This window comes from Arvicanthis niloticus, chromosome 3, assembly GCF_011762505.2.
Source record: "Arvicanthis niloticus isolate mArvNil1 chromosome 3, mArvNil1.pat.X, whole genome shotgun sequence".
NCBI classification, from domain to species: domain Eukaryota; kingdom Metazoa; phylum Chordata; class Mammalia; order Rodentia; family Muridae; genus Arvicanthis; species Arvicanthis niloticus.
This window is the reverse complement of record NC_047660.1, coordinates 51306721-51331930: the sequence shown is the minus strand read 5'-3', so window position 1 is coordinate 51331930 and position 25210 is coordinate 51306721. Positions and strand designations below refer to the sequence as shown.

At 43.8% G+C, this 25210-nt stretch overlaps 1 protein-coding gene and 1 long non-coding RNA gene across 9 annotated transcripts; one reads left to right on the top strand and one right to left on the bottom strand.

The window, feature by feature from the left end:
• Positions 1-424: 424 nt before the first annotated feature.
• Positions 425-6015, bottom strand: Nefm (neurofilament medium chain). Its single transcript, XM_034498716.2, has 3 exons — positions 4660-6015; positions 3720-3844; positions 425-2360 (listed from the first exon to the last, which is right to left on the bottom strand). The coding sequence occupies exons 1-3, from the start codon at positions 6013-6015 to the stop codon at positions 914-916; spliced, it is 2928 nt and encodes a 975-aa protein (XP_034354607.2). The 3' UTR covers positions 425-913.
• Positions 5604-24631, top strand: LOC143441686 (uncharacterized). 8 transcript variants are annotated; one of them, XR_013109296.1, is made up of 5 exons: positions 5604-5748; positions 6459-6640; positions 15569-15635; positions 17074-17119; positions 17476-24631. It is a non-coding gene; the product is annotated as an uncharacterized LOC143441686 (long non-coding RNA). The 8 variants fall into 8 exon arrangements; XR_013109302.1 differs by lacking the exon at positions 17476-24631 and adding an exon at positions 9013-9077 and having other exon boundaries at positions 17074-17454; XR_013109303.1 differs by lacking the exon at positions 17476-24631 and having other exon boundaries at positions 15569-15638; positions 17074-17454.
• The last annotated feature ends 579 nt before the right edge of the window (positions 24632-25210 follow it).

Here is a 25210-nt window from a genome sequence, read left to right as displayed (position 1 = left end):
GTGGATATTTCTTGACTATTTAAATCCCACATTGTCTAGACATACGTACATGCCTTCCCTAGCTGGGACTCAGCTCTATGGTACTTGTTATGGCTCCATCGTCACCATCCTTACCTTGAGATTTACTATGGTCCTTGGGGTGGAACCGTCTAGAGATTGAAGACTTCTCTCACCAAATCTCCTTTCATTTACCTATGATGCTTTTATTTTCATTTCAGAACTACAGTTTTAAAGTTTCAGGGTGAAGCTTGGGGTAAGTACATGTGTCAACACATGAAAATGTCTTACACAATGTTTTCCAATGAGATTCTCTCAGAGAACTGAGCCGGGCAGGTCACTAACAATTCCCAGAGACAATGTGCAGGCAGCTAGCTGTCTGCAGCAGGCACTTCACTGTGAAATAACACATCACCACACATTTAGCTTATGTTTCCAGTATGACCTTTATTGAGCAAGGACTGCTGTGACGTTTTACATCGATCAACATAAGGTTGCGAACTGTGCAGGTCAGCAAGGTTCTCCCATGAACAGAAGTCCATTTTAAATGCACCAGTGAGGTAAACATAAGTATTCATATATAGCTTTCTTAAGGCTAAGAGAGTTCTGTTTCACTTATTATTTTTGGCTCAGTTGGTACTTTGCATAATACATCTCAAGACATCCCCCCAGTGCCCCTCTTCCAACAGCTTAGGAAACTGGCGAATTCCCTAGGTACATACACGATCATGCATTTGAATTCCCCTAAGGACTGAGGAGGGGGGCACCCTGAGCTTGCATGCAGTTCCCTCATATTGCACAAAGGAAAATACAATGTCTGGAGCCCCCATGGGAGAACCCATTCTGTTTTGAAGCTGTCAATCACATGCATTTTGAAATTGTCGTATGGCTTAACCTTTTGCAATGGACTCCGATCTTAGTCACCCTGGGTGACTTCCTTGACTATGGCATGTGAAGTGACCTTTTCTACCTTTTTAGTTGACACCAGCTTCTCCTCAAAGGTCTCCTCATGCTCTTCAACCTTTTGAGTGACGGTTACAGATTTGGTGATGTATTTGGTAGCACCATCGCCCCCCTCGCTAGTGATTTTTTCTACCTTCGTGGTCACCACCACTTTGTCATCGCTTCTATCCTCTCCTTTCTTTTCCTCCGCAGGGCTCACGTCTAAGCCATTAGTGACCACCCCTTTCTCCTCCTCCCGCCCACTGCCCTTCTCCTGAGTTTCCTGCTCCTCCTCTTCTTTTCCTTCCACCTCCCCATTGATAGCTATGTCTTCCTTCTTGGATTCCTGTGGGCTTTGGTCACCCCCTTCCTCCTCACTGCCCCCCTCCTCCTCTGCCTTCTCCTTCACCTTCTCCTGCTGCTGAGGCTTCTCCTCTTTGGTGTCTTTCTCCAGGCTCACCTTTACTGACTTGGTAATGGTGATCACCTCCTCCACAGCCTTCTCTTTCACTGGGGACTCGGCCTTCTTCTTATCTGGAACATCTTTTGGCTTCTCCTCCTTTTTCTCCACCTTCTCTTCCTTGGGTGATTCCTTGGGTGATTCCTTGGGTGATTCTTTGGGTGATTCCTTGGGTGATTCCTTGGGTGATTCTTTGGGTGATTCCTTGGGTGATTCCTTGGGTGATTCTTTGGGTGATTCCTTGGTGACTTCCTTCTTCTCCTCCTCAACTTTCTCTTCCTCTTTCTTCTCAACCTTCCCGGCCTTGGCTTCTGGCTTTGGCTTTCCTTCTTCCACGGGTGATTTTGGCACAGGGGACTTGGCTTTCTCCGGCTTCTCGACTTTGATTTCCTCCTTGACAGCCACTTCCTCAACCTTTCCCTCAGTTTTCTTTTCCTCCTTAGCTTCCACTTCCTCTCCCTCACCTTCTGCCTCAGTTTCCCCTTCTTCTTCCTGCTCACCTTCATCTTTTTCGCTAGACCCTTCCTTCTCAGATCCCCCCTCTTCTGCCTGGTCTGACTTGACACCTTCATCTTCCTCCTCCTCTTCCTCCTGGCCTTCCTCTTCTTCCTTTTCCCCTTCCTCTTCTTCCTTAGCCTCAGGAGACTTCACGGGAGACTTTTCAGCTTCTGGTTCCTCTTCCTTTTCTTCTGCCTCTTCTTTCTCCTCTTTGGCAGAGGCTGCCAACTCCTCTGCGATGGCTGTGAGGGTGTCTTCCATCTCTGACTTCTCATCTTCCACTTTAGTTTCTTCAATGATCTCCTCCACAAATTTGTGTTGGACCTTGAGCTTGGGGGCTTCGACTTTGGTCTTCTGAATCTTACTGGATATTGTGACTGAGGGCTGTCGGTGTGTGTACAGAGGCCCGGTGATGCTTCCTGAAAATGTGCTAAATCTGGTCTCTTCACCCTCCAGGAGTTTCCTAAGGAGAGAACCAAAGAGGATGAGACAGCAATAAAGATTTATTTTGTCTTCTAATCTTCATTACCACAAGCTTAATGTAGCGGGCACTTTTGAATAAACAGACCACATAAGGAAACATTCTTTCTACCAGTGTAGTGCCTACTGCCATTTCATCAACATGTTTGTCATATCCAGTGGCAGAATCTCCCAGAGTGCCAGCCACTCTGCTGCAGTGTCTAGCCACTCCCAGTAGACAACCACACCCAGCCAGTAAATCCAGCTCTGCGGCAGGCACGCCATCGGTGTAGTATGAATGCGCTAAAATGGTCCCTAGTGGCCAACCCACTTTGTCCCCCAAACAGTGGCCTCCCTCATAATTTGAATTGTCAAGATTTGTATGAATTTTTAAAGCAAATAAAACATCCAATTTAAAAATTAAAACTATTGAGCATAAGTCAGAATGTTGATGAGTTTAAGTTATAGCTACATATGAATATAGGTGAACCAAATTATAATTTGTTCTCTGATATCAGTGACAGAATGTCTGTTTGTACAATCATTTGGTTCCCTTAAAAAGAAAGTGCAGTTTATTCTTGCTTTAACAGCCGTACGGGAAGTGATTGCCTCCTCAAGAGCTGTCTGCTTTGAATTTGGTCAGCAGAAAGACAGCGTTACTCAGGAGACCTATAACCAGTTTACAGAAGAAGAGATCAAACCTATATTTGCCTATATGGTTAGTTCTATACATACATGCTTGTATAGATCTAGATATGAGGGTACCATACTTTACATATGTAGATAAATATGTATTAAATTTATACTTATAGCCAGATTGAATGCATGTATATCATCCATAGACTTAAAATAAGTGCACCTATATTCTGACATGTCTGTATCTAGCCTCAGCCAGAGGATGGCAACAGTAAGCTGTAACAGAGAAACAGGAGAATGACCTGGTGTTTGTCCTTGGCATCATAAAAGAGAAGCATCAGATGAAATATTAAAAATTAAAACTTCATCTGCTTGTCAGACATACAGGTGCTTAAAATTTTAAACCTATTGCTATGCTCCCCCCCCCCCCAGCAACTCAAAAGTACCATTCTTTTGTGCATCTTTGAGCTTTTTTCATACAATGTATTTTGGTCCCCTCCCCCAGCTCCTCCCTCCTTCCAGATCGTCTCCATAGTCACTCTTTAAAGCTGCATAAAATTGATAAAACTGTATCTGTAACACTCAGGATTCGATTTGTAACTGAGCTGGGAAAGCAGGCTTCTGAGCCTGTTTCACCCTGCCAGCTTTGGCCTAAGCAGGGAAGGCTGTTCTCAGAAGCCTCTGCAGTGCCTGTAGTGTCTGGACCAAGTCTGCAGAGATCCTGTACCTGTATGCGGCTATCTCGATGTCCAGGGCCATCTTGACGTTAAGGAGATCCTGGTATTCTCGCAAATGACGAGCCATTTCCCACTTTGTTCCCCGAAGCTCATTTTCCAACTGCTGGATGGTGTCCTGAAAGGTACAGGGAGTCTCTAGAAACTTCCTTCACAAGACACTTGCTATCCGCCCCCCCCCCACGCCCTGAGTTCGTTAGCTCCTCCACCCCCACCTCTCCAGCTCCATGAGACTCGTAGACATCACTCCTAGCTATCCCCCGTTTTAAAATGATAGTAAAATTCAAAACAAAGCAACGAAAATCAACCACAGTTCTCAGGCACAACACACGCGGAGATTGGCACGCCTAGAACGCCCCTGGAAGGGACGTTCTCAAAATCTGAGGAAGGTCCCTGGAGGACTTGCCCACCCCACCCCCATCCCCACCCAAATTCTGGACTGAAACCAGCTTTAAGAGCTCATCCCATCGCTGCTGGAGGCAGTGTGTAGCGTGGGGAGTAGGGGGGGGTGAGGGTGGGGGTGGAGGTGCGGGGTGGGTGGGTGAGGGGATGGGGGGTGGGGGTCTCGGGTCTCGGCAGGGCGAAGAAGGAGGTAGGAATACAAGAGACTGTGTTTCTGTTTATTAAACGATGTATTTCTCAAGCACCGGAGTGTGCCTTTCTTCTTTTACAGTAGAATCTACAGTGGGAAAGCAAGTTTTTGAAAGGAATGGGGATTTCTAAGTAGTTGCGGCAGGTGGGTGGGGCAACGAGGAGGGGCGGAGCAAGGACCATAGGCTAAGGCTAACTCGCGTCTGCGCTCTCGTGTGCGCGCTTGAATGCCGCCACCAGGGAGCGCGACCAAGAAGGCCTCTGGGCGCGCGCTCGAGTGTCGTGTCGGGGGCGCGCGGCGCTGGCGCTGGCGCAGGCCGGCCGCGCAGCCGCGGTTCCTACCTGGTAGCTGCTGAGATCGTGGTTGTGGCGCTCCTCGATGTCGCTGAGCTGCCGCTCCAGGGATTCCTTAGTGCCTCGCACCGACTCGAGCTCGATGCTCTTGGACTGCAGCTGGCGCCGGTACTCGGCGATCTCTTCCTTGGCGGAGCGGATGGCCTCCTTGTTCTGCTCGGCCGCCTCAGTGAGCTTGGCGTAGCGGCATTTGAACCACTCTTCGGCCTGGTGCATGTTCTGGTCTGAGTGACACTCGAGCTGGGAGCGGATCTCCTTCAGCGCTGTGGAGATGTCTGTCTTCAGGTAGTCTTTGCGCTCTACCGTGATGTGCGACGCCTGGATCTGAGCCAGCAGGTCGGCCACCTCCTCTTCGTGATTGCTCCGCAGGAAGGCCACCTCGTCCTGCAGCGACTGCACCTTCTTGTCCAGCTCCACCTTAACCATCGTCGACTCCTCGATGTCTTTGCGCAGCGCGCGGATGGCAGCCTCGGTGTCGTCCCGCAGCCGCGCCTCCTCCTCAAAGCGCTCCTTGAGCCGGTGGATGTCTTCCTCCAAGTGATCGGAGTCCAGCTGCACTTGAGCCTTCTCGTGGTTCACCATCTCGAGGGTGGCGCGCAGCTCTCGGATCTCCTGGTCGTAAGCATCACCCAGCTGGGCGTGCGAGGCCTGCTTCTGCCGCAGCGCCTGGATCTCTGCCTCAATCTCCTTGTTCTGTTGTTCCAAGTAGTGCACTTTCTCGATGTAGCCGGCGAAGCGGTCGTTCAGCCCCTGCAGCTGCTCTTTCTCGTTGGAGCGGGACAGCTTGTAGTCGGCGCCGGAGCCGCCGTTGAGCAGCGATGAGGACTGGCTGAAGTCGAGGCTGCTCTCGGCCGAGCTCAGCATAGCCGAGCTGTAAGCGAGGCGCGGGGCGAGCGCGCTGCGCTTGTAGGAGGAGGACACGGTGCTGGGCGAGCCGCGGGACCAGGACTGCGAGCGGAAGCCGCTGGACGGGGAACCGCTCACGCGGCTGAAGCTGGAGCGGGTCTCGGTGACCCGCCGGTAGGCGGACGGGTTGCCCAGCGAGTCCAGCGTGTAGCTCATCTTGGAGGCCTTGGGGTGTGTGGCTGTCACAGCGTTCTGCCGGCCTCGCCGCAGCCCCTTTATAGCGGAGCAGCTGGTCCCGGGCCAGGGCCCCGCCCCGTGGAGGCGGCGGCCGAGGAGGCGGGGACTGCGGGCACCGGGCCGGGGGTGGGGGGAAGGGGGAGACAAGCCCTGCGGTGATTCAGCGGCCCGCTCCACGCTCCACGTGGGCCCGCGCCACACTGGACCCCATACTTGGGTGTCGCCGGGCCGGCCCTTTCCTAGCGTCCCCTTGGGTTCCATACCACTTGTCACCCGGTAGATCCCCCTTCTCTGCTTTTTCACCTGCAGTTTGCAGTTCACAGCTTTGGAGCAAGTGCCCTTTTGCAGCGCCCTTTCTTTGTCTCGCCACTCTCCGTCCTTTGGGTAGCTCTTCTCCGGTCTCCTGGCTTTCCTTTGGCTCCCTACCTCTTTGTCTCTTTCTTCCTTACTTTTGGCCTCAGGGTCTACTGTTCTTTATCACACACCCCCTCCCACTCCTCCCCCCCCCCCGCAGCCCTTCTCCCTCTACATTTATTTATTTAATTTTAAAAGTTCTTCTCACCCCGCATTTCCCTTGAAGCCCTTTCCCCTGGGACTTTTTTTCTTTGCAGCCTCATGTTTCACCCCTTAACCCCCAACTCTCTTTTTTCTTCTTTATCTTCCTTGTCCTCCCTCTCCTCCCCCTACTCCTTGTCTTAAAGCAGCAAGAGATGAGCTGAGAGTTATGCAGAAGAAAGAAAGAGAGAGAGAGTTTTTGAGAAATGACCTGCCAGAAACCTTCGGAAAGGGGACAAAGAGGACAGGCCGGGGTAGTCATTTGTGTTAAAAGTGGGAAGTGGCGCTCCAGTCTGCTTAACAGTTGGGGGACATCTGCAGCTTCCAGCAGGTAAGGCGCTGCGACGCCCAAGAATCCGGCAGCACCAAGGACAGCGCCCAGGCGAGCCCAAGGGCTGCTGCTGGGTTTGCAGAGCCCAGAGGAGGGTCACTTCTGGCTCATTTCCCCCAATGAATACTATTAAACTTGTTTGTAGCGACTGTTTGTTTGTAGAAAACAAGCTGGAAATCCCACGCTAAGACTTCTCTGCAGTGCAGAGTTGGCACAATGAACAGACTGCAGATTTTGAAAACAACTAGAATTCATTAAACTCAGTTAAGGAAAATAAGAGACTTGAAACCCAGTTTGACTTTACCAACCAGTGATGGATGCTAGAAAAGGAGGAGACATAAGGCCTGAAATTTGAAGGTCAACTATTCATTGGGAAGGGGAAATCCGAGATGAAAAATCCAGGGAGATAGAGTGCATGATAAGTTTGAAAGATGCATAGTCATCTTTCTGTCTGGGTACTACTTACATGTACTGTTACAACTGACAGAGCAACTGAATTAGTTTTAAATTAATTGAAAGGTAACTGGACAGACTCATCTCAGGCTTGAATAAACCAGGTGGTCCCCCACCCCATTTAAAAGTGCAACATATTTCCTTATGTAGACTATGATGACTGAATGACTGATTTGGAATAGATCCACCGTCCTTTAAGCATGTTTATTTAAATAAACATTCTACAGAGGGTTTCCTTTGGCTGTGTAGTTTAAACTGAAAATGCCCTTCTAGTTTGGATTACAGTTTGGGAAAATTCGGAGTGAAAAAGTTCAGATTCCTGCTAGAGAAAGTAAGGGATGGGCTTCAGTCCTAATGCCCGAGCTGGGGGTCGCAGGAAGGAGTGGGCATTGTGAAATGCTTGCTGTGGGCCAGAATAAACCAGTGCTTGGAAGCAGAGGCAGCAGACTGATGTGCCTCCTTTTTCAGTGTATAGTCTCTAATCTTTGCTTTATTATGAGACAGAGTTATATTAATTAGTAAGTAATCACAGACGCCCTCCTTTCTGAGGCTTTGATTTTGTGGTTTTATAAGCTCCCAGCCCATGCATTTTAAGATAGAAGCGAGTTTTTAAAAGGAAAAGGGCTCGTTTTAAGGAGTTACTTTTGGTTCTGGAATGTGAAACTGCAGCATTGCGGGCTGCGGGGGTGGAGGGTGAGGGGGCTGGGTATGAGGCCGATCTGATCTGCTGAGTGTTGCTTACTGCTCAATCAGAGAGAGCCCAGACTCAAGTCACTAAGAGTGGCGTTCCACAAAGTGGAGGACTAACTGGTACATATTGTAAAAAACAAAAATTATTGATTTCCCATGGAAAAGTAAATGAAAATGAAAACTTCATGGGCCTGTCAGATGTGGGCTAGCAGGGTGGAATCTCAGCAGGATGCCATGTAGATACTGCTGCATCCTACCTATGCAGCATTTATCCCCGAGCTCTGTGCGACTGCCTGTTTTTACTAAGATATATAAAGCTGCCTGCAGCATCTTGCTGCATGCTTATGGGAAAAGCTCCCTGCAGTGATTAGCACATGGGTAGGAAACAGGCTTCAGCTGCGAGTTTTCTGTGGGGCTTTGGTGATGAGATGACTCTGCAGCGACATTTACAAGGAAACATGTGCTTAATTTCACAATCAGCCTTGTTTTGCCTCGTGTCTAAACCAGCTCGAAAATTGTTAAACATCCAACCAGTTGCAGAAAGGAAAGTGCTGCTTGCAAACAAAGTCATAGCCAATTACTTAGGCTAAACCTGGCGCTGATAGCTTAACATCTTAGCTGCAATGTCACACTGAACTATTGATTAATCTGGGCCTTAAGGGATGCTGCAGGGACTTATAAGTTCCTCTGTTAAGGGGAAAATGTGCCAATGGTTTAAAAATTAGGGCTTCAGTCCCACCGTACTTTTCTGCAGCCTTGCACTTTCTACTTTGCTCTTTCATTTCTGTATTTGTCCTGAAGGTGACTTGAAGGGTAAATCCACCATACAGTCTTTTAAAAATTATTATTATTTTTAAAAGGGCTATAGTAACTGTTCTTTTTTTCCCTTTCTCTCCTGAGTTTTTGAAGAAAATTTACTTCCTTAATATTTTTCATAGAGAGAAATGGTTTGCATATTTCCTCTCTTGGTGACATTAGCTATTGTACTGCAGCATACCAGCAACAGAGAAGATGAAGGAGAAAGGGTATCTGACTTTAGCGCACTGTGGGGTTAGTGTTGGGTTTATGACAGTACTTTTGTGGTTTATTCCAAAGAAGAACACTGTACATATGATTCAGATATAAGAGTCTTAACGAAATTATCTCTGAATTGTTGCATAAGATACTGTTTTAAATTGCCTTTTGGAGAATGGAAGGACATTTTTTTCTATTTCTAATTCCTTCACTAGGATAAATATGAATGTTAACCTAAGCAAGAGGAAGCCACTATAAGGAATTTGAGGGTCTGCTGCTGGTGAGTCAATTCCAGAGAAGACCGAAGAAGGAGACTTAGGTTTTTTTTTTTTTTTTTTTTTTTTTTTTTTAAAAAGCTAGAGTCTCTCCAGGAGTGATTCTATAGCTAGGGCTCAGCACAGATGAATTGGAGAGGCATTGTTATGTTAATATGCAGCATGTTTTTGATGGTCAAGCTGGCTTTACTGAGAGTCAGAACAGCTCTTGATTGAAAATGGAAATACAATATTTGCATAAGAGGTTCATTTATTGGGTCAAAAGTGAAGATATATATATATAGATGGATCATATTTTTCTTTTTTTTTTACTTTCTTATTTTTTTTTTCTTTTAAGATTTTACACACACACACACACACACACACACACACACACACACACACACAAATGGAGAAATGGAGAGTGGCACCAAGAATCTCTGGAAGAAAGAAAGAAAGGGAAGAAGGGAAGGAGGGAGGGAGGGAAACATATTGCCCAGCTGGTAGGTTGCATCTGCCCATGATGAGGTCCCAGAAGCCTGCTGTGATGTGGGTCCCATGATGTTGCCTGGGATCTACTTCTAGAACCTATAATAAATGATTATTTAGGGATCTACTTCTAGAACCTATAATAAATGATTACCAAAGGAATTTTCCTTTGGTAGTTATTAAAGGGGTGGTTGATGTAAGAGGCCCAGAACAGAGTCTGCTGGAAAGGAGACTATGAGTTGAGAAGAAAACCAGGCCACTTACTTATTTCTGCTTGAGTCTCAGATGTCAAAGTTTACAAGCAGGCCAGGCTTGTTTATTTGTTTCATTTGTTGGAAAGAATGTAAAAATACCCCCAGGAGAGAATTTTTTTTTTGGTCAGAACAATTGGGTAGTATGTGTATGTTGTTACTGTTTTTAATTAAAACAAATCCATCTGATACAGCGTCTCTTTTCTGGCATTAAGTCCCCTAGAGTATGCTTACTTCTCTTACCAAATACTTTATTCATTGAATATTACATTACATTATGTTTCTGCCAGTTTCTGCCTTTATAAAGTTAGCTTGAAGTCTTCAGAAATCTTAAAATAGCCCATCTTTATGGACGTAAACTTAATCAGTTTGAAGATTTTCTCCGTAGACATTTCATGTTTCCTGAGGCTAAGCTTTAGCTCTCCGCCGCCGATGACAGATCGCTGGTTTTCCTTTTTGCTGTGTAATGCTAGCACTCTGCTGCTGTGAGGCAATTCCAGAAAAGCCTGAAGAAGGAGACCGAGGTTTTTTTTAAAAAAAAAAAAACAAAACAAAACACTAGAGCATCAACAGGAGAAAGTCTATAGCTAGAGCTTAGTGCAGATGAATTGAAGAGGTATTGTTATATTAATTTGCAAGATGTTTTTAATTAATGGTCAAACTGGCTTTACCGAGAATCAGGATAGCTCTTGATGAGGTGCACCTGAACTCTTAAAGCTGCAGTGCCTCTGAGTTTACCCAGTGCAGCCTTGTAACAGTGTATCTTAGTTCAAGCTTACATGGTCTGACTTAGCGAGTTACGTTCCTCTTACTGGAGATGTTTATTAGAACATCTGTAATCTATGGTTTGGTGATTAAATTTCTGAGCTAAACCCAGGGATAGAAATCTAAACCTCTCATTAATTGTCATCGTTTCAAATCTGAGTTCTTTTCCATATTTTTGACCATCCTGAAAAGCTGGGTTCTCTTACAAACCTCTGAAGATGACTCATGAGTGCAGCTCCAGGTCCCTCTTGGTCTGCCAAGAACATCATATATTTTAAAAAATATTTCATTCCTTTATTGAGTAGAAAATAGAAATTTACAAAAAAATAGAAATTTACAAAATGCAGAAAGACAGTGTTATATTTTTTTCTAGTTTTTAAATGAATTTAAATATAGATTACAGTATTTGGTTATGTAATATTATGCCTATTTGCAAAATAAATGAAAAACACAGCGCTGTGTGCCATGGAGCCTGGGTTTGAGCCTTGTACTTAACTTGTACGTTCCAATCTACACACACACACACACACACAAAGATTATTAGAGGTTCTGTAGATCAAGAATGACTAACCAGAGCAAATGTGGCTACCCTTGAATGTAATCCTAGCATTTGAGTGGTAGAGGCAGGAGGATTAAGAGTGCAAGGATATTGCTACTATGTTGAGTTCAGGCTAGCCTGGGCTAATTGAGTCCTTGCCTCCAAAACCAAAAACAAACACAATCAATCAAAAACTCTCAACAAGAATAACTAATGCTGTTGCCCATCAGGAAAGTCTGACTGGATTTGATATCAGTTTCCTATCTGCCTCTCATTTATAGAGGTAAACACCATTGTGAAGTTGAAGGCTGTGTGTGGTGTGATCTGTGATGTGTGATGAGACCAAGCGGATGTTTTGATGTGTGATCTGGTGCCTTGCAGCCTGACCTAGTAAAGCTGGGGCACTATATTCCTTTCTACTTAATGGGACCCAACCCCAACAATACCACCAGCAGGCTTTTACATACAAATAAAACTTTATATCAAAGAAGTAAGATGAAATAAATCAGACCTGGTAGCGTATGCCTGTAATCCCAGCTACTCAGGATGCTGAGACAGGAGGACTGTGAGTTCCAGGACAGGCTGCTTCAAAAGGAAATGGTAGAAGAAGGGTGGAGTTACAGCAGTGGAAGCTGCTTCCTGCTCACCCACTTAACTAGCACAAGCGAAATCCCAGGTTCAGTCTCCACTACAGCTAGAAACCAAGCTCAAACAAATCAGCAGCAGCTTCACATGGCGCTAGCACAGGGGCAGAACACAAGTGATTCTTCTCGTTTTACAGTTGATCAAATTGACTGAAAGATTTGCTCAAGGCCACAGATCTGCCAAGTGGTGGCGCTGGGACCAGAGCTCAGATCTTCTGGTGGTATTGTTAACATTACAAAACGTCCTCAATAGACTGACAAATTCAGTCTCAAACTGGAACTCTCAGCACAAATGTGAACTGTTGTAGAGATCACAGCAGTGTGGTTACAATGTTGCAGAGAGGCAGATCACAGTAGTATGCTTGCAGTAATTACTGATCATTTACATGCAGTCAGTGTGTTAAATGTTTTGCCAAACTTCCCTGAGGTGTCTTATTTAATCAACACAACTTCCTCAGATGACCTTGTTATTGTTTCTAGTTTGTAGAAAAGCAATCAAGTAGAGAGAGACACAAAGAAGTTATTTATACACATAGCTGCAAGGTCATCAGAAGGTCATTGTTTCCAACTTTAAAAGCAATCTCTCATTTTAAATCTCTCATTAGTGCCTAATTGTCAGGCCACATTAAAAAACACTCAGGCAATGTTATGCATACAAAATCTTCCCCATTCTGCAATTGATATCAAAAGACCTTATTTTCTCAGTTGGGTATTTTTGTTTAATTTGTGACTTTATTAAAGACATTAAAATACATTTTGAGTCACTTGCCTTTTTTATTGTATTTTTTCCTAAATTAGTTTTCTATGTAATTTGAAGGACATGTAATTCACTCAACTCACTCTGGTCCATGCTCTGTGTATGAGGCCCCTAGTCATAGCATTAGATCTGGTATCTATCATTAACATTTACATATGCTTTGAGTTTTTAAAAGATTTTAATTCCACACATAATTTACCATCCACTAACTTATTTATTACTACCTTATCCACATTTGAATTATAAAGAAAATCTTTTAATCTTATCTTTACAATCCTTACTTTCTCCTTCTTTTCTTCCTTCTTTCCTTCTTTCTCCCTCCCCTCTCTCTTGCTTCCTCACTCCTTTCCTCACTCCCTCCCTCCCTCCCTCCCTCCCTCCTTTCTTTCCTTCCTCCCTCCCTCCTCTTCTTCCTTCCTGGACATTTCTTCCTTCTCTCCATTTTCTACTCCATCCCCTTGCTTCCTGTCTTTTATGGATCGTATGCTTTTTAAACTACATTTATTTTGTGAGACCCAGTAACATTCATTTATAATTTGGCCATAGAAATAACTTGGCCCACTCTCCTTAGTAAAGGTTACAATGGAATGTCTGGCAAGGAAGAAGCTTTTTAAAATCTATTGAAATAGTGAAGAGACAGCCATGAATAATTTTAAGTGAATCTCTTGATCATCTATTTTATATACTAAAGCCAGGGTTTTGTGATTGCATTTATATATGTTGCTTGGAGACAAGTCAGTCTTAATCCACTTTTTTTTGTTATTTATGGGATAAAGTACTCTGACTCACTCATTTCCATCCCTATAAATCTGCTTCTATTTATCCATTATCAGGGTCAAGGAAAAGAATCATTTTTCATTTCTCTTGAGCAAAGGTTGACCTTGAAAAGAAACATCATCCTCTATTAGTCATGGCAACAATCAGATCCTGGATTTGTATTACATAAAATTATTAGAGACTCAGTGCCTAATGATAAAAATGCTTCCTTAGCCATCCATAGTGACTCACAGATAATAATTGGCAATTTTTTTCTGATTCCTAATAGTATACATACAGCCCTGTCCACTTGCCATGTTCAATATATTATGAGAACTCAACTCCTCAGACTGAGGAACTTATCTTCCCAAGGTATGCTTATGATTTGATGAGGCCATTAGGTGTGTACAGAGTTACTGTATTACAGCAGAGGGACTCATTGATTTAGGGTTTGTCAGTCTCAGGTGTCTCCCATGATGCTTTTAGAAAAGTGCCAGAATCTCTCTGTTGTTTCTCTAGGTATGAAGTTATCTTTTGGTCTCTGGAGCTTATGATTGACAGTCTACTTAGGCATTACTACTGCTGATCATTTTACTAACATCTTAACATACGTTTGCCTAACTGTGCCATTCTAGATGGTAGACATCAAGTCAGCTCTCTCTCTCTCTCTCTCTCTCTCTCTCTCTCTCTCTCTCTCTCTCTCTCTCTGTGTGTGTGTGTGTGTGTGTGTGCGCGCACATATATTTATGTTTGTGTATGCCACATTGTTCTACCAAGAGTGATTGCCAAGTGAGTATCTGTGTGGATGAGTACATGAAACTCTACCTCCCTTTCCCCCAAATTACATCAGACAACATGTGGGCATCAGGAAGCTGTTTTAGGGGCAGAATCCTGGCTTGGATGAAGAGAAGAAGGAAATTCAGCTGGTGAAGACACAACCACCTCAGGGGATACTATCTCCAGGATATCTAAAGAGAAACAAAGAGTGTGACAAGGATGAGATTGCTTTGGGGTGGGAGGGGGACCTGCAATGATTTCTGAGACATGAAGTAGGCAGAAAGGGCAACACAGCCAAGCCTGATCTGCTTGAGGAGTCCTGAGGTCTTGGTATGGGGCAGAAGCATCCAGTTTTAGGTGGTGAGGAGAGACAAGCAGTCCTGAGGAAAGCAAAGGCAGAAAGTCTAGGCTGACATTTACCACAGGCGGCAGGGGGCTGCAGAGAGGCTGCAGAGGCCGCAGAGGGCTCTTTTGTTATGAAACTATTTCACTTACAACTGGCCAGCACCAGACAAAGTATTTAATTAATTAGAAGACTGACCTGATTGTGCTGTATTAGAAAAATCACTTTGGCAGAATAGTTCGGAGGATAGAAGGGACTAAAAGTAATCAATTTGGAAGCTATTCCATAACCCAGATGAGATTAAAGATGCATATTTGGGAAGTAGATGAGGAGAGGCCGGGGATGAAGAAGAATGAACAAATCTAGCAAACAGCGAAATAGCAATATAATGCTTGCATTCCTTTCTGTGGATACTGTAACACATCGTCAGACTCCAAATCTTTTTTTATTGGATATTTTATTTATTTACAATACAGATGTCATCCCTTTCCCCCATTTCCCCTCCCTAGAATCCCCTATCCTATACCTCCTCTTCCTTTATGCTTTTATACCATTTTGATTACATGCATGCATTAAGGTCAGTTCTAGGTTGAGGGTCTAGCAATACAATAGATGCAAATAATCAAGGAACAAGCAAGACAATAAACACAAATAGTCAAAGAAAAAGCAAGGCATTAAACCCAAGTACGTGAACACTCCCATGATCACTGTTATCCTGGCTTATCAGGATGACCAAAGTATCTGAGCCTACTTCCCTATCCTAGCCCAAGGTCATTTTCATACAGACTCGGAGTCTTAAAAGAATGCACAAAGGTCTTGTCTTCTGGTCTTGGGGGTGGAAAGCTGGAACTCATTCATGGCCCTTGAGTTAAAACCAGTGTGTTGACAGGTCTGTGCCCCTTATGGAGATTCTAGATTGAATCAATTTTCCCCTTATATGTTCTGGAATCCATCTATGAAGAGGCCTAGATAACAGACTCCAGGTTTTTCCAAAAGGCAGCAACATGGTAGCTTCTCTTCTCACTGACCCCTGTCCTGCCACCTAGACTTCCTCTCATAAGACCTTTGTGACTACATTGGACTTCAGCATAACCTGGGACAAGCTTCCCATCCCAGGCTCTGAAATAGCGCATGCCCAGTACAAACAACAGAAATGCATCTAATCTTATTTTCCTTTTTTTTTTTTTCTTTTTGCAGCTTGGGAGGCTCAATGTCTGAGGACAGGTGTCAGCATGGTCAATGTCTTCAGAGGTCTCCTTGGCAGGTAGTTGTCATTTTGTCCCTCTCTCTCCATAGCTATCACTTACTGTGGGCCTGTGACACCACTTTCTGATATAATGAGGATACCAATCATTGGATTAGGGGGTAATCTATTGACATCATTTTAAGTTATCACCCTCTTTTAAAGTCTTATTTCTAGATATTGTTATATTCTGAGGTACTGTGTGGCTAGGGCTTCATCATGGGAATTTTGAGAATACTCAATTCAGTTCCCAGTCTCTCTCTCTCTCTCTCTCTCTCTCTCTCTCTCTCTCTCTCTCTCTCTTCCTTTATTGATTTTTCTTTCTTCTCCAAGACAAAGTCTCACTATGTAGTCCTGGTAGTCACAGAAATTCACCTGCCTCTGCCTCCCAAGTGCTGGGATTAAAGGTGTGTGCCACTCTGCCTGGCTGTTTTCTTAATCCTATCAGCAGAGAGTAGATGTTCACAAGGGTGAGGTAGGAGACGGGTCATCTGTATCAAGAGAGTATGATTTAGAGTACAAAACTAATGGGGAAAAACAAATTTAAAGATATGGAGGTAGAGGCTGGAGAAATGGCTCAGTGGTTAAGAGCATGGATTGCTCTTGCAGAGGACCTGAGTTCCCACACCCAAACTGGGCAGATTATAGCTTTGGGTCATTTGCTCCCTCTTGTGGCCTCTTCAGGCAACTGCATGCATATATACATACTGCAACACAGATACACATGCATACACATAAATACACAAAAATAAAAGCAACCTTAGAAAATCAAATTTAAAGTTGGGTAACTTTCACTTTGTAGCACAATGTGCCTGTGGTACACAGAAGGGAACTTCATTGCATTTGATTTAAATTGAGTTTATATTCCTAGATGGGCAATGGACTCCTTGCTGCTAATTTCTTGTAACTTTTGTAAGTTAACCACCCAAACTTTCTTTTTCTTCATTTGTAAGTCAACAATGATGAGGGGTCTGACTTCATAACATGACTCTGTAAAGAACTCAGTGGATTAGACCATATTCAGTAGGCCCTAGAGAGTCACATGATCAGTCATCTCAGCTCTACCCTGGCTAGAGAACACTGGGTATGTGCTCTGCAAACCTAAAGAGAAAAGCCTGGTTCTTTCATGGAAAGGTATAAAGAGAGTCAAGAATTTTTTCATAGTAGAAGGGGCATAGATGGGTGTGTTTCAGCTCACAAGGTGAGTGGTAAGAGTATAATAGACAATACAGATCTGTTCAGCCAGCACTGTTGAATGCTTGGTTTCAGCAACTCCTCTAATGACGACATGTTCCCATATGACTGAGTATGTGAATGTATTGATTAGACCCCTTCCCAGTATGTAACATAGAAGAGAAGGCTGCCATGTCACAGGCAACCCTTGCTGTGGTCCTGTAGGGCAGATTCCTATGGAAAACTTTTTTCTGATTTCCATTTCTGCTCTTTTCCCACATTCTAGGCTTTTTCTCATTGTTCATGGAACTGGAAGCGCACACTGACTTACGGTGAGTGGCGCATGCAACCTGGTGAAACTCCATTTATCTCTGACCTCAGGCATAACACTATATGGCTACCAGTACTGTATCTGGAGGCGCACAAGGCCAAAATGCTACCAAAATAGATGTGAGAGATGAAGCCTCTTTGTGGGATGAGGGAGGACATCTTCATCTACAAAATCAAATCTGGCTGCCTGAATTCAAATCTGAACTTTGCTGATTTTCAGTTCTTTACTCCTGTGAACCTGGACATAAGTATTCAACAGTTTCCTTATCTGGTCCATGATAAGTGTCCTCTGAGATGTCTTGGAATTGTGCTAAATAAATAGTGGCAACAAGTAGAATTGTTCATTTTCTTTATTTAGGCTCAACAATGTCACAAGTATTCACTGGGCTCCTGTGGTGTGCTGGGGACATATTCTAAACACCGTCCTTCGTATTCCTACCAACCAGGAGAAATCCGTCACGGTTCATTCTGAAGAGAGCAGTGAGAAATGATGCTGCCATCCTCCTCACTGAGGACTTTTAGGTAGTGAGAACTGCTCCTCCTCAGGTCTAAAGCTTTTTTATTCCCCGACACGCGCGCGCACACACACACACACACACACACACACACACACACGTGTTTCTCATAATCTGTGAACCCTTTTATTATAACTCAAAGCCCTAATTTTCTTGTTAGTATAGAATTTGGTTTATTATCCACTTAAGTGGTTAGACTTGTGGCTTTTTGAATCTTTCATTTATAGGCTGCCCTATCAATAGGTGAGAAGCAGAGGAAAATTATAAATATATTTCTGCAAAAATAATGTGGGGGTGTAAACAGTTACGCACTGAACATGCTTGTTATTAGACTATCTGACAGCTTGTTATTTTCTCGGCTGACTGCTAAGCCTCCAGAAAAGACTTGGAGACCTCCTTCCCAATGCCATTCTTCTGAAACAATAATTGCCACAGTGCTCAGAAACTTCCTGTGCTCATGAGAACATTTTAAAAAAATTATAATCAGAGAAAATACTGCAACATGCAAATCTGAATGCAAATTACCTTGTTTTTAATTACATTATGGGTGTAAATTACCCTCAAGTGCCAAACATGTCTACCCTAGCTTCCAGAACTCTGTTTTGCAATTATATCTTCTGGTGTGTCTTGCAATCTGACAGTAGCAACAAACGTGTAATAGCAATAATTATGAAGCCAGGCTATGGTGTGCAGCTTAATTTAACATCTAGGATCTATATTTGAGATGTAAAATTCAACCCTGTCAAACTTGCATCAGCACCCAAAGGGGAAATGGTTTCTTTGTGTGTGTGTGTGTGTGTGTGTGTGTGTTCACAACAGCAGGGATAGGAGGAAATGATGAAATTAAAATGATGAATGTAAAGACTAAGGCTTTGGGAATCAGTGATCAAGAAAGCGTTAGCTTGTTTAGTGACCTTGGGCTGCCCTTGGCTTTAGTTTGCTCATGGCAGAAATAGGTAATATCTGATCTGTATAAATGGGATGACATCTTCAGCGTGAGCATGAGAGTTATATATGAAGTGAGAAAGCTAAGCCCAGGTGACGTGATACTCTGGTACATACATGATAGACTAGAACAGTGGCTGGCTAAGAGAATAGGGATGGGTTCTCCTCTCTGTGCTGATCCTGAGCTCTCAGTGGACTGCTTTATTTTATGTAGTCATTTTGGGGTTCTAGATTCCTTCAATTTGTGTCTTTGCTGTATCCCAAGACCTTGCTTGCAGACTTAGAACTGGATTTTAGCCAAATCCATTTTGTAACTCCAGAAAGAGGAAAAAAATCATGCAATGGCTTTCCAAGGCCAGACCCTAAACAGGGTTTGTGTTTATCTGTCAGGGGCAGGGACAAAGTCACATAGATCAGTCCAGGGATGCTGGATAGTCTCTGGCCATTCAGGATGGGCTCAACCAAAACTCTATTGCTGGAGAAGGAGAACGAATAGATTTTGGTGGACAAATAAGTCTCCATGTTTGGAAGGCGTGACTTCCAATATAACACCACAGTGAAACTACCAGATCGGCCTCAGTGACCTAGCAGGGTATACAGCCTGCCTTAGTATCTTAACAGTGACTAAAGGGAGACATATTAAAAATGTTAATCTAGCTGAATAGAAGGACTCATAATGACAAAGCTGAGGTTGGAAATATATCATCTTGACTAGGGTTAGTAGCTCTGTGTCAGGGAGGGAGAGCTAGAGCTAGAGCGAGAGCGAGAGAGAGAGAGAGAGAGCGAGAGAGAGAGAGATTCGTGTATCAGTGCTACTGAACACATCAGAATTAGAATTCAAAAATATAAAAATCAGTTGATTAGTTTTGAAGGAATTGACAGAGCAAAGGGACAGGGTGGACTGAATTCTAAGGCTATGGGATGTTTTTTTCTGGACTGCTTTGTCTATTGTCCACTTTCCAGCTAAAATCTGTCTTCTGGGCCTCAGCTCCATTTCTCCCTCCTGAAGATGGCATTCCCCCTCCTCTCCTCCTCTTCAGGTTCCCCCAGCATGGCACTTGGCAGCAACGCTGTTCAGGGAGTCTCCTGGCCACTACTATTTCAAATTACACATTGGATATATCTTGTCCCTGCAGAGGACTCTGGGATCCTGAAAGGCAGAGACTTCCTGCTCCTGGCTCACTTTTCTCTGTTCACACTCTGTAGCCGAGTGTAGGATGGACCTGTCTCTGTAGGACAGTGCTGTGTTTTATAAATAAGGCAACTGCTTTGTAAGTAGACAAATTGAAGTAAACGAAACCAGGGAAAGTGTCAGAGACAGGAATCTGAGATTCAAGGGAAGAGAAAGGAGCAGGGTTGACCCACGTCATTGACAGTTTTCCTGAGTATAGCTTTTGGCCTCTTGATTTTCTCTCAGGACACTTGTTTAAGAACTTCTTATCCTTAGATCCCAGAGTGTAGGTCAAACAAAAGCAAAGAGCAAGGCTGAAAGAGTCAGGAAATGTGGCTCTTTAAGAGTGTGTCTGTGCTAATGTTCACGGTGGTCATGGAACTCTTGGCTATGCTAACGGTCATGGCAGCCACAGGGCTCTTGGCTTCCCTCCACTGTCTCTACTTCTTCATCTTCATCATTTCATTTTACCTGGAAGAAAAGCTAAGGACACTACATGGCTCAGGACTCCTTACATGCAATCGACAGCCCCTGGATACTTGTGATTAGACAGCACACGCTGAGATGGAGAGGAAGGTGTAAGGGAGTCTATTTTACTAGTGGTCTTTTCCAATCAATATGGAGAAAAAAATGATGTTTGGTTTTCTGCTTCCTGAAGGAAAATCCTTATGTTGAGGTGCTGTGTAAGCTGCATGCTGGGCGTGACACACACGTATCGATTGTATTGATTGACCTTTCGATTTTTCTTGCTGCTGAAGTTCAGTTAAAACCCTCTATTGCATCTGCTCTGTTCTGATTGGCATAGACGGAGAGGCCGGAGAATGTCCTTTGAGACTGCTGATCATTGTTGGGGATACTCACGGGGAGCCTGAACCTCTGGTTTCAGAGGCTAAGAGGGAACCTGCCTTGCAAACTGGTGTGTTCCTCTCCAGATGGCAAGGGTGGCTATAATGGGGTCAAATCACACATGGACCAGGAAACCAGAGGGCAGCATACGTATCTTGGGTTATTTTTTCTTGACAACTCGGTTATTTTAGAAAAATATGTGTGGGCTCTTGTTAGACAGCTGGTAAAAATAGCAAGTGTCACATGCCAGTTTTTTTTAATTAAGCATTTACATCATATTTTATACTTTCAAAGCACTCAGATTTGCTTGTCAGGGCTGTTGCTTTGTGAGTTGTATTTATGACAGCATTTTAACTTTGCCTTGGGAGAGAGGGGTGGTGAGGAACTAGCTCTCAGGTGATCCCAGGCCCTGGCTCCTGTCTGCACGTGTTCCGTGCTGTTTCTATGAGTAGAAGAGAATGATAACATCTGGGGGTGAGGTTTTTGAGTAATTAAATAAATCCAGGAACAACTGAAAAAAAAATAAAAAATAAAAAATAAAAAGGCTCATTTGCCCTAAAATCAAGCAGAAGCTCTTTCTCCTCAAGCCTGACCACCTGAGTTCAGTCTTTGGAAACCATAACAAGCCAGATGTGGTGGCTCACAGCTGTAACTCAACTGCCTTGGTGCGTGGATGTTGAAGAGAAGAGAATTGCCTGGAAGCTCCCACATCAACTAGGCTGGAGGATGCTGACAGATGCTGCCTGAGAAGGCAGAAGGAGAATGAAACCCTGGAAATTGTGTTCTAAAATCTACACACACACACACACACACACACACACACACACACACACACACGAACCAAGTCAATTTAAAAATTTTAAAAAACTCTCTTAAAGAGGAGAGTCTATATTTGTTTTAAAATAAAACATATTAAATGTAGGTGTCCTGGGGGAGATTTTAATTTAGAAATAAATGTACAAGACTATATTCATCAACATCCTGCCATGGAGAAGATGGGACCTGAAAGAACCCATCCTTCCTCTGTGGTGATCTTTAATTGTTTCTAGGGGAGAGGGAGGTGTGTCCTAGATTTTCTTAGTGGTGTAGCCTCTGGCACAGTGTTCATGCCATACACATACCAAGCTTGCACTTAGAAACTGTGTGATCTGGGAATCAGACATCTTTTTCCCGGGAACCTGATAGAATATTCTGGAACACTTCTGAACTGTTGCTTCTTTCATTGTTTTCTATCTAGCTTACCATAATAGTATCCTGACCAGAAAGATTTTCCTAGGCCTCTACGTTTAGAAATTACTATATTTTAGAACAAGCTGTCATTCTCACAGTTTAAAAAAATTCCCTACCTTTTCTAGGGGCTCAGACCACCTACATCATTGAAATAATGGAAAAACGTAGCCCCAGACTTTGGCTATTGGTAATTTGTTGTATACCATTGGACAAGGCATTTTCCAAATTACTGTTCTCAATTTCATCTGGGTAGTCTTCTGTTTTTAATTTTATTTCTTTAAAAACATGTTTTTATTAGAGCTGGAGAGATGGCCCAGTGGTTAGAGCACTGGCTGCTTTCCCCCCTAGGACCAGAGTTTGGTTCCCAGCACCTATGGTGACTCACAACCATATAAGTAACCTATATAGTAACTCCATTTCCAGGAGGTTTGATGCCTTCTTCTGGCCTCTGCAGGCACTGGACACACATGTGGCACACAGATACACATGCAAGCAAAACTCATAAAATAAAAATTTAAAATGTTATCTATAGCACATGTTTCATAAAGAGTTTTATTGTATTTTCACATATCGATATAGTACATTTTAATCATATTCACCATGTCATCCTGTGCATTCCTCTGGTTAGTCCCTTCTCACTCATGTCTCTCCCTTTTATTTCCTTCTTCCTCCTTCTCCTTCCTCTTCATCCTCATTTCCTTCCTCCTCATCCTCTCTTCTCTCCACTCCCTCCTTCTCCTCCTCCTCTTCTTGTGATCTGTAAAATGAGTTTACAGGGACATGAACACTGTACCAGTGGCTACACCATAAAGAGGATCTAGGACACACCCCCTGTCCCCAGTAACAACTAACTAAAGACCATCACGGAGGATGGGTCCTTTAAGAGCCTACCTCCTCCTGACAGATGTTAATGAATGCAGTCTTGTACAAGTATTTAAAGGCTCTGTGCCAGCCTCACTTATTTCTTATTTAGTAAACTTTATTCATTTGATTAGCTATTTGGTTGCAATTCATTGAGATCCCACAGTGGTTATAATTTTGGGTTAGGATTGGAAAGATGTTTCTGTTGGCCTCAGGCTGTAGAGTTCAGAATGTGTCTGATATGGACTTGAATGCTGTCAGACAAGTTTCTGAGGATGTCACATTGTAAAATGAATTAACTATGGAGTCATCTTATAACTCAAAGCAGTGCTTGCCCCCCCCCCCCTTAATTCTGGCAGACGCTGTAGTCACCCCTGGAAAATTGGAAGCAAGACCAAGTCTGGAGAAACCATACTGGAAGCAGACTCCAGCCTTGGTGGCAATCTCCGTGGCCGGGAGCAACCATCAGGGCAGTCAAAGGTGTTTAGGACGCTGTCTACACATTCACGTCAATCTTACTGTCCGAGTGACCTTTCTTATTGCTGTGATAAAAGTCCCTGAGAAGAGCAACATAAGGCAGAAGGGGCCGATTTGGGCTCACAGTTAAAGTGCACAAGGTCATCATGGAGGAGCAATCACACTAGCAGGAGCTTGGAGTGGCGTATCACATTGCAGCTTCAGACAGGATGAAGGCTGTGGCTCAGCTTGGGTTCTCCTTCTATTTGTCTAGCAGTTAAGATGAGTCTTTACATATTATACAAGCTCCCTAACCTAATCTAGATAATCCCTCACAAACCAGCCTAGAGGCTTGTAGCTTAGATGGTTCTAGATACCATCAAGTGAACAGGCTCTATCAACTGTCACACTTACAAATGGAAACATCAGGTGGTTATTGTACGTATTTTATGATTTAGAAGGCCAAGTTTCCAAGAAGTGTGTCTTAGTTTTTAAATCAAGGGGCTGGAAGAAGAACACATGTTCTTTGCAGCACACACATCCGCCCGCTTGAGATGCCATTCCCAATTTTGTCAGGATTCTGAAGTTTTATGAAAGAAACAGAAGATAGGTTTTGTTTTTCTGGCATCTTCCCTTACCCTCTAAGTCCTCTCATCTGGACCAAATGAAGTGACTGGAGGAGCTCCGATGCCTCTGTGTGTGTGTGTGTGTGTGTGTGTGTGTGTGATCTGTTAATAAAGAACATCTGGTCTCTGTTTCTACACTAGATAACAGAGCAGTTAATTGACTTGAGAAAAGCAAGTTTACCTAGAAAACCATCTGTTTGGGAAAACAGTTCCTCTGATTCCAGGCATGGGGTTTTGTTTGTCCTACACCACTTTTCCCATGATCTCTAAGTTGCAACTTGCAGTGTGGGATGCATAACGCCCAGTGAGGAACGGAAGAGGACTACAGTGGTAAGCAGGTGCATCTGTACACACCTGCAACTACAGTCTGCAAACCAACTCACTCTTCTCTTAAATCCTGGGGAGTAGAGTGAGCTTAAGAGATCCAGCTTTCTCAGTTTCTGTGGTGGTTTGAATAAGACTGTCCTCCGTGAGCTCATGTATGTGAACATCTGGTCTCCAGTTGGCAATGCTGTTTGGGGAGGTCTTGGAGGTGTGGTTTTGTTGGAGGGCATCTGTCACTGGGAATAAATAGACTCTTGAGTTTTTAAAGCCTTGCACCATTCCTGAGTCTCTCTCTCTCTCTCTCTCTCTCTCTCTCTCTCTCTCTCTCTCTCTCTCTCTCTCTCTCTCTTACTCATGATTTGAGGCACGAGCTCTCAACTTTCTGCTCTATCTGGCTTCCTGCTATACTTCCCTGTTGTGACAGACTCTTACTCTGGGACCATAAACCTAAATAAACTCTTTCTTCTTTACGTTTCCTTGGTCATGATGTTTTATCACAGTGACAAAAAAAATCATGAATAAAGTTTTATTTCTGCTCTGTGTAGATGACCCTATCCTTTAGTTAAATGTGTTGCTAGATCTGACTTTTGCCAGGCAGTGCTGAGAGCTGAATATGGGGCTTGACCATGCTTGTCTATCAGCCTTGGGGAATTCAAAGTCGATTTTACATTCTTCTCCATTCCAAATTCATTAAACAAAGACACATCTGAGTTAACAAAAGGCCAAACATATTCAACAGAAAATGAGAATTAAGAGCTGGAAGGAGTTTTAATGGATATCATTCAATCCAAATCTGCCGAGTCACAGACGAGGGAAGTGGGACCCAGCAAAGTCTTGGCCTTCTAAAGTCACTTTACTCCTGTGAATTTGAACCTGAGCTATGAGCCATGTTTTCAGTCTCCTGACCTCCTGTTGCTGGCCTTAAAGTCAGTGGACAAATAACTGAATATTTTCCTGCAGAAACTGAGAAGTCACATGGCCGACTTCAAACAAAACAACAACCAGCAACACAGCCACTGTAAAACAACACACACTGGCCACTGGGGGCGGAGTTGGTGTTGGGACAGAATTTTTGTTTTGTTTTGTTTTATTTTATTTTGATGTTCACCAGCAAATTCT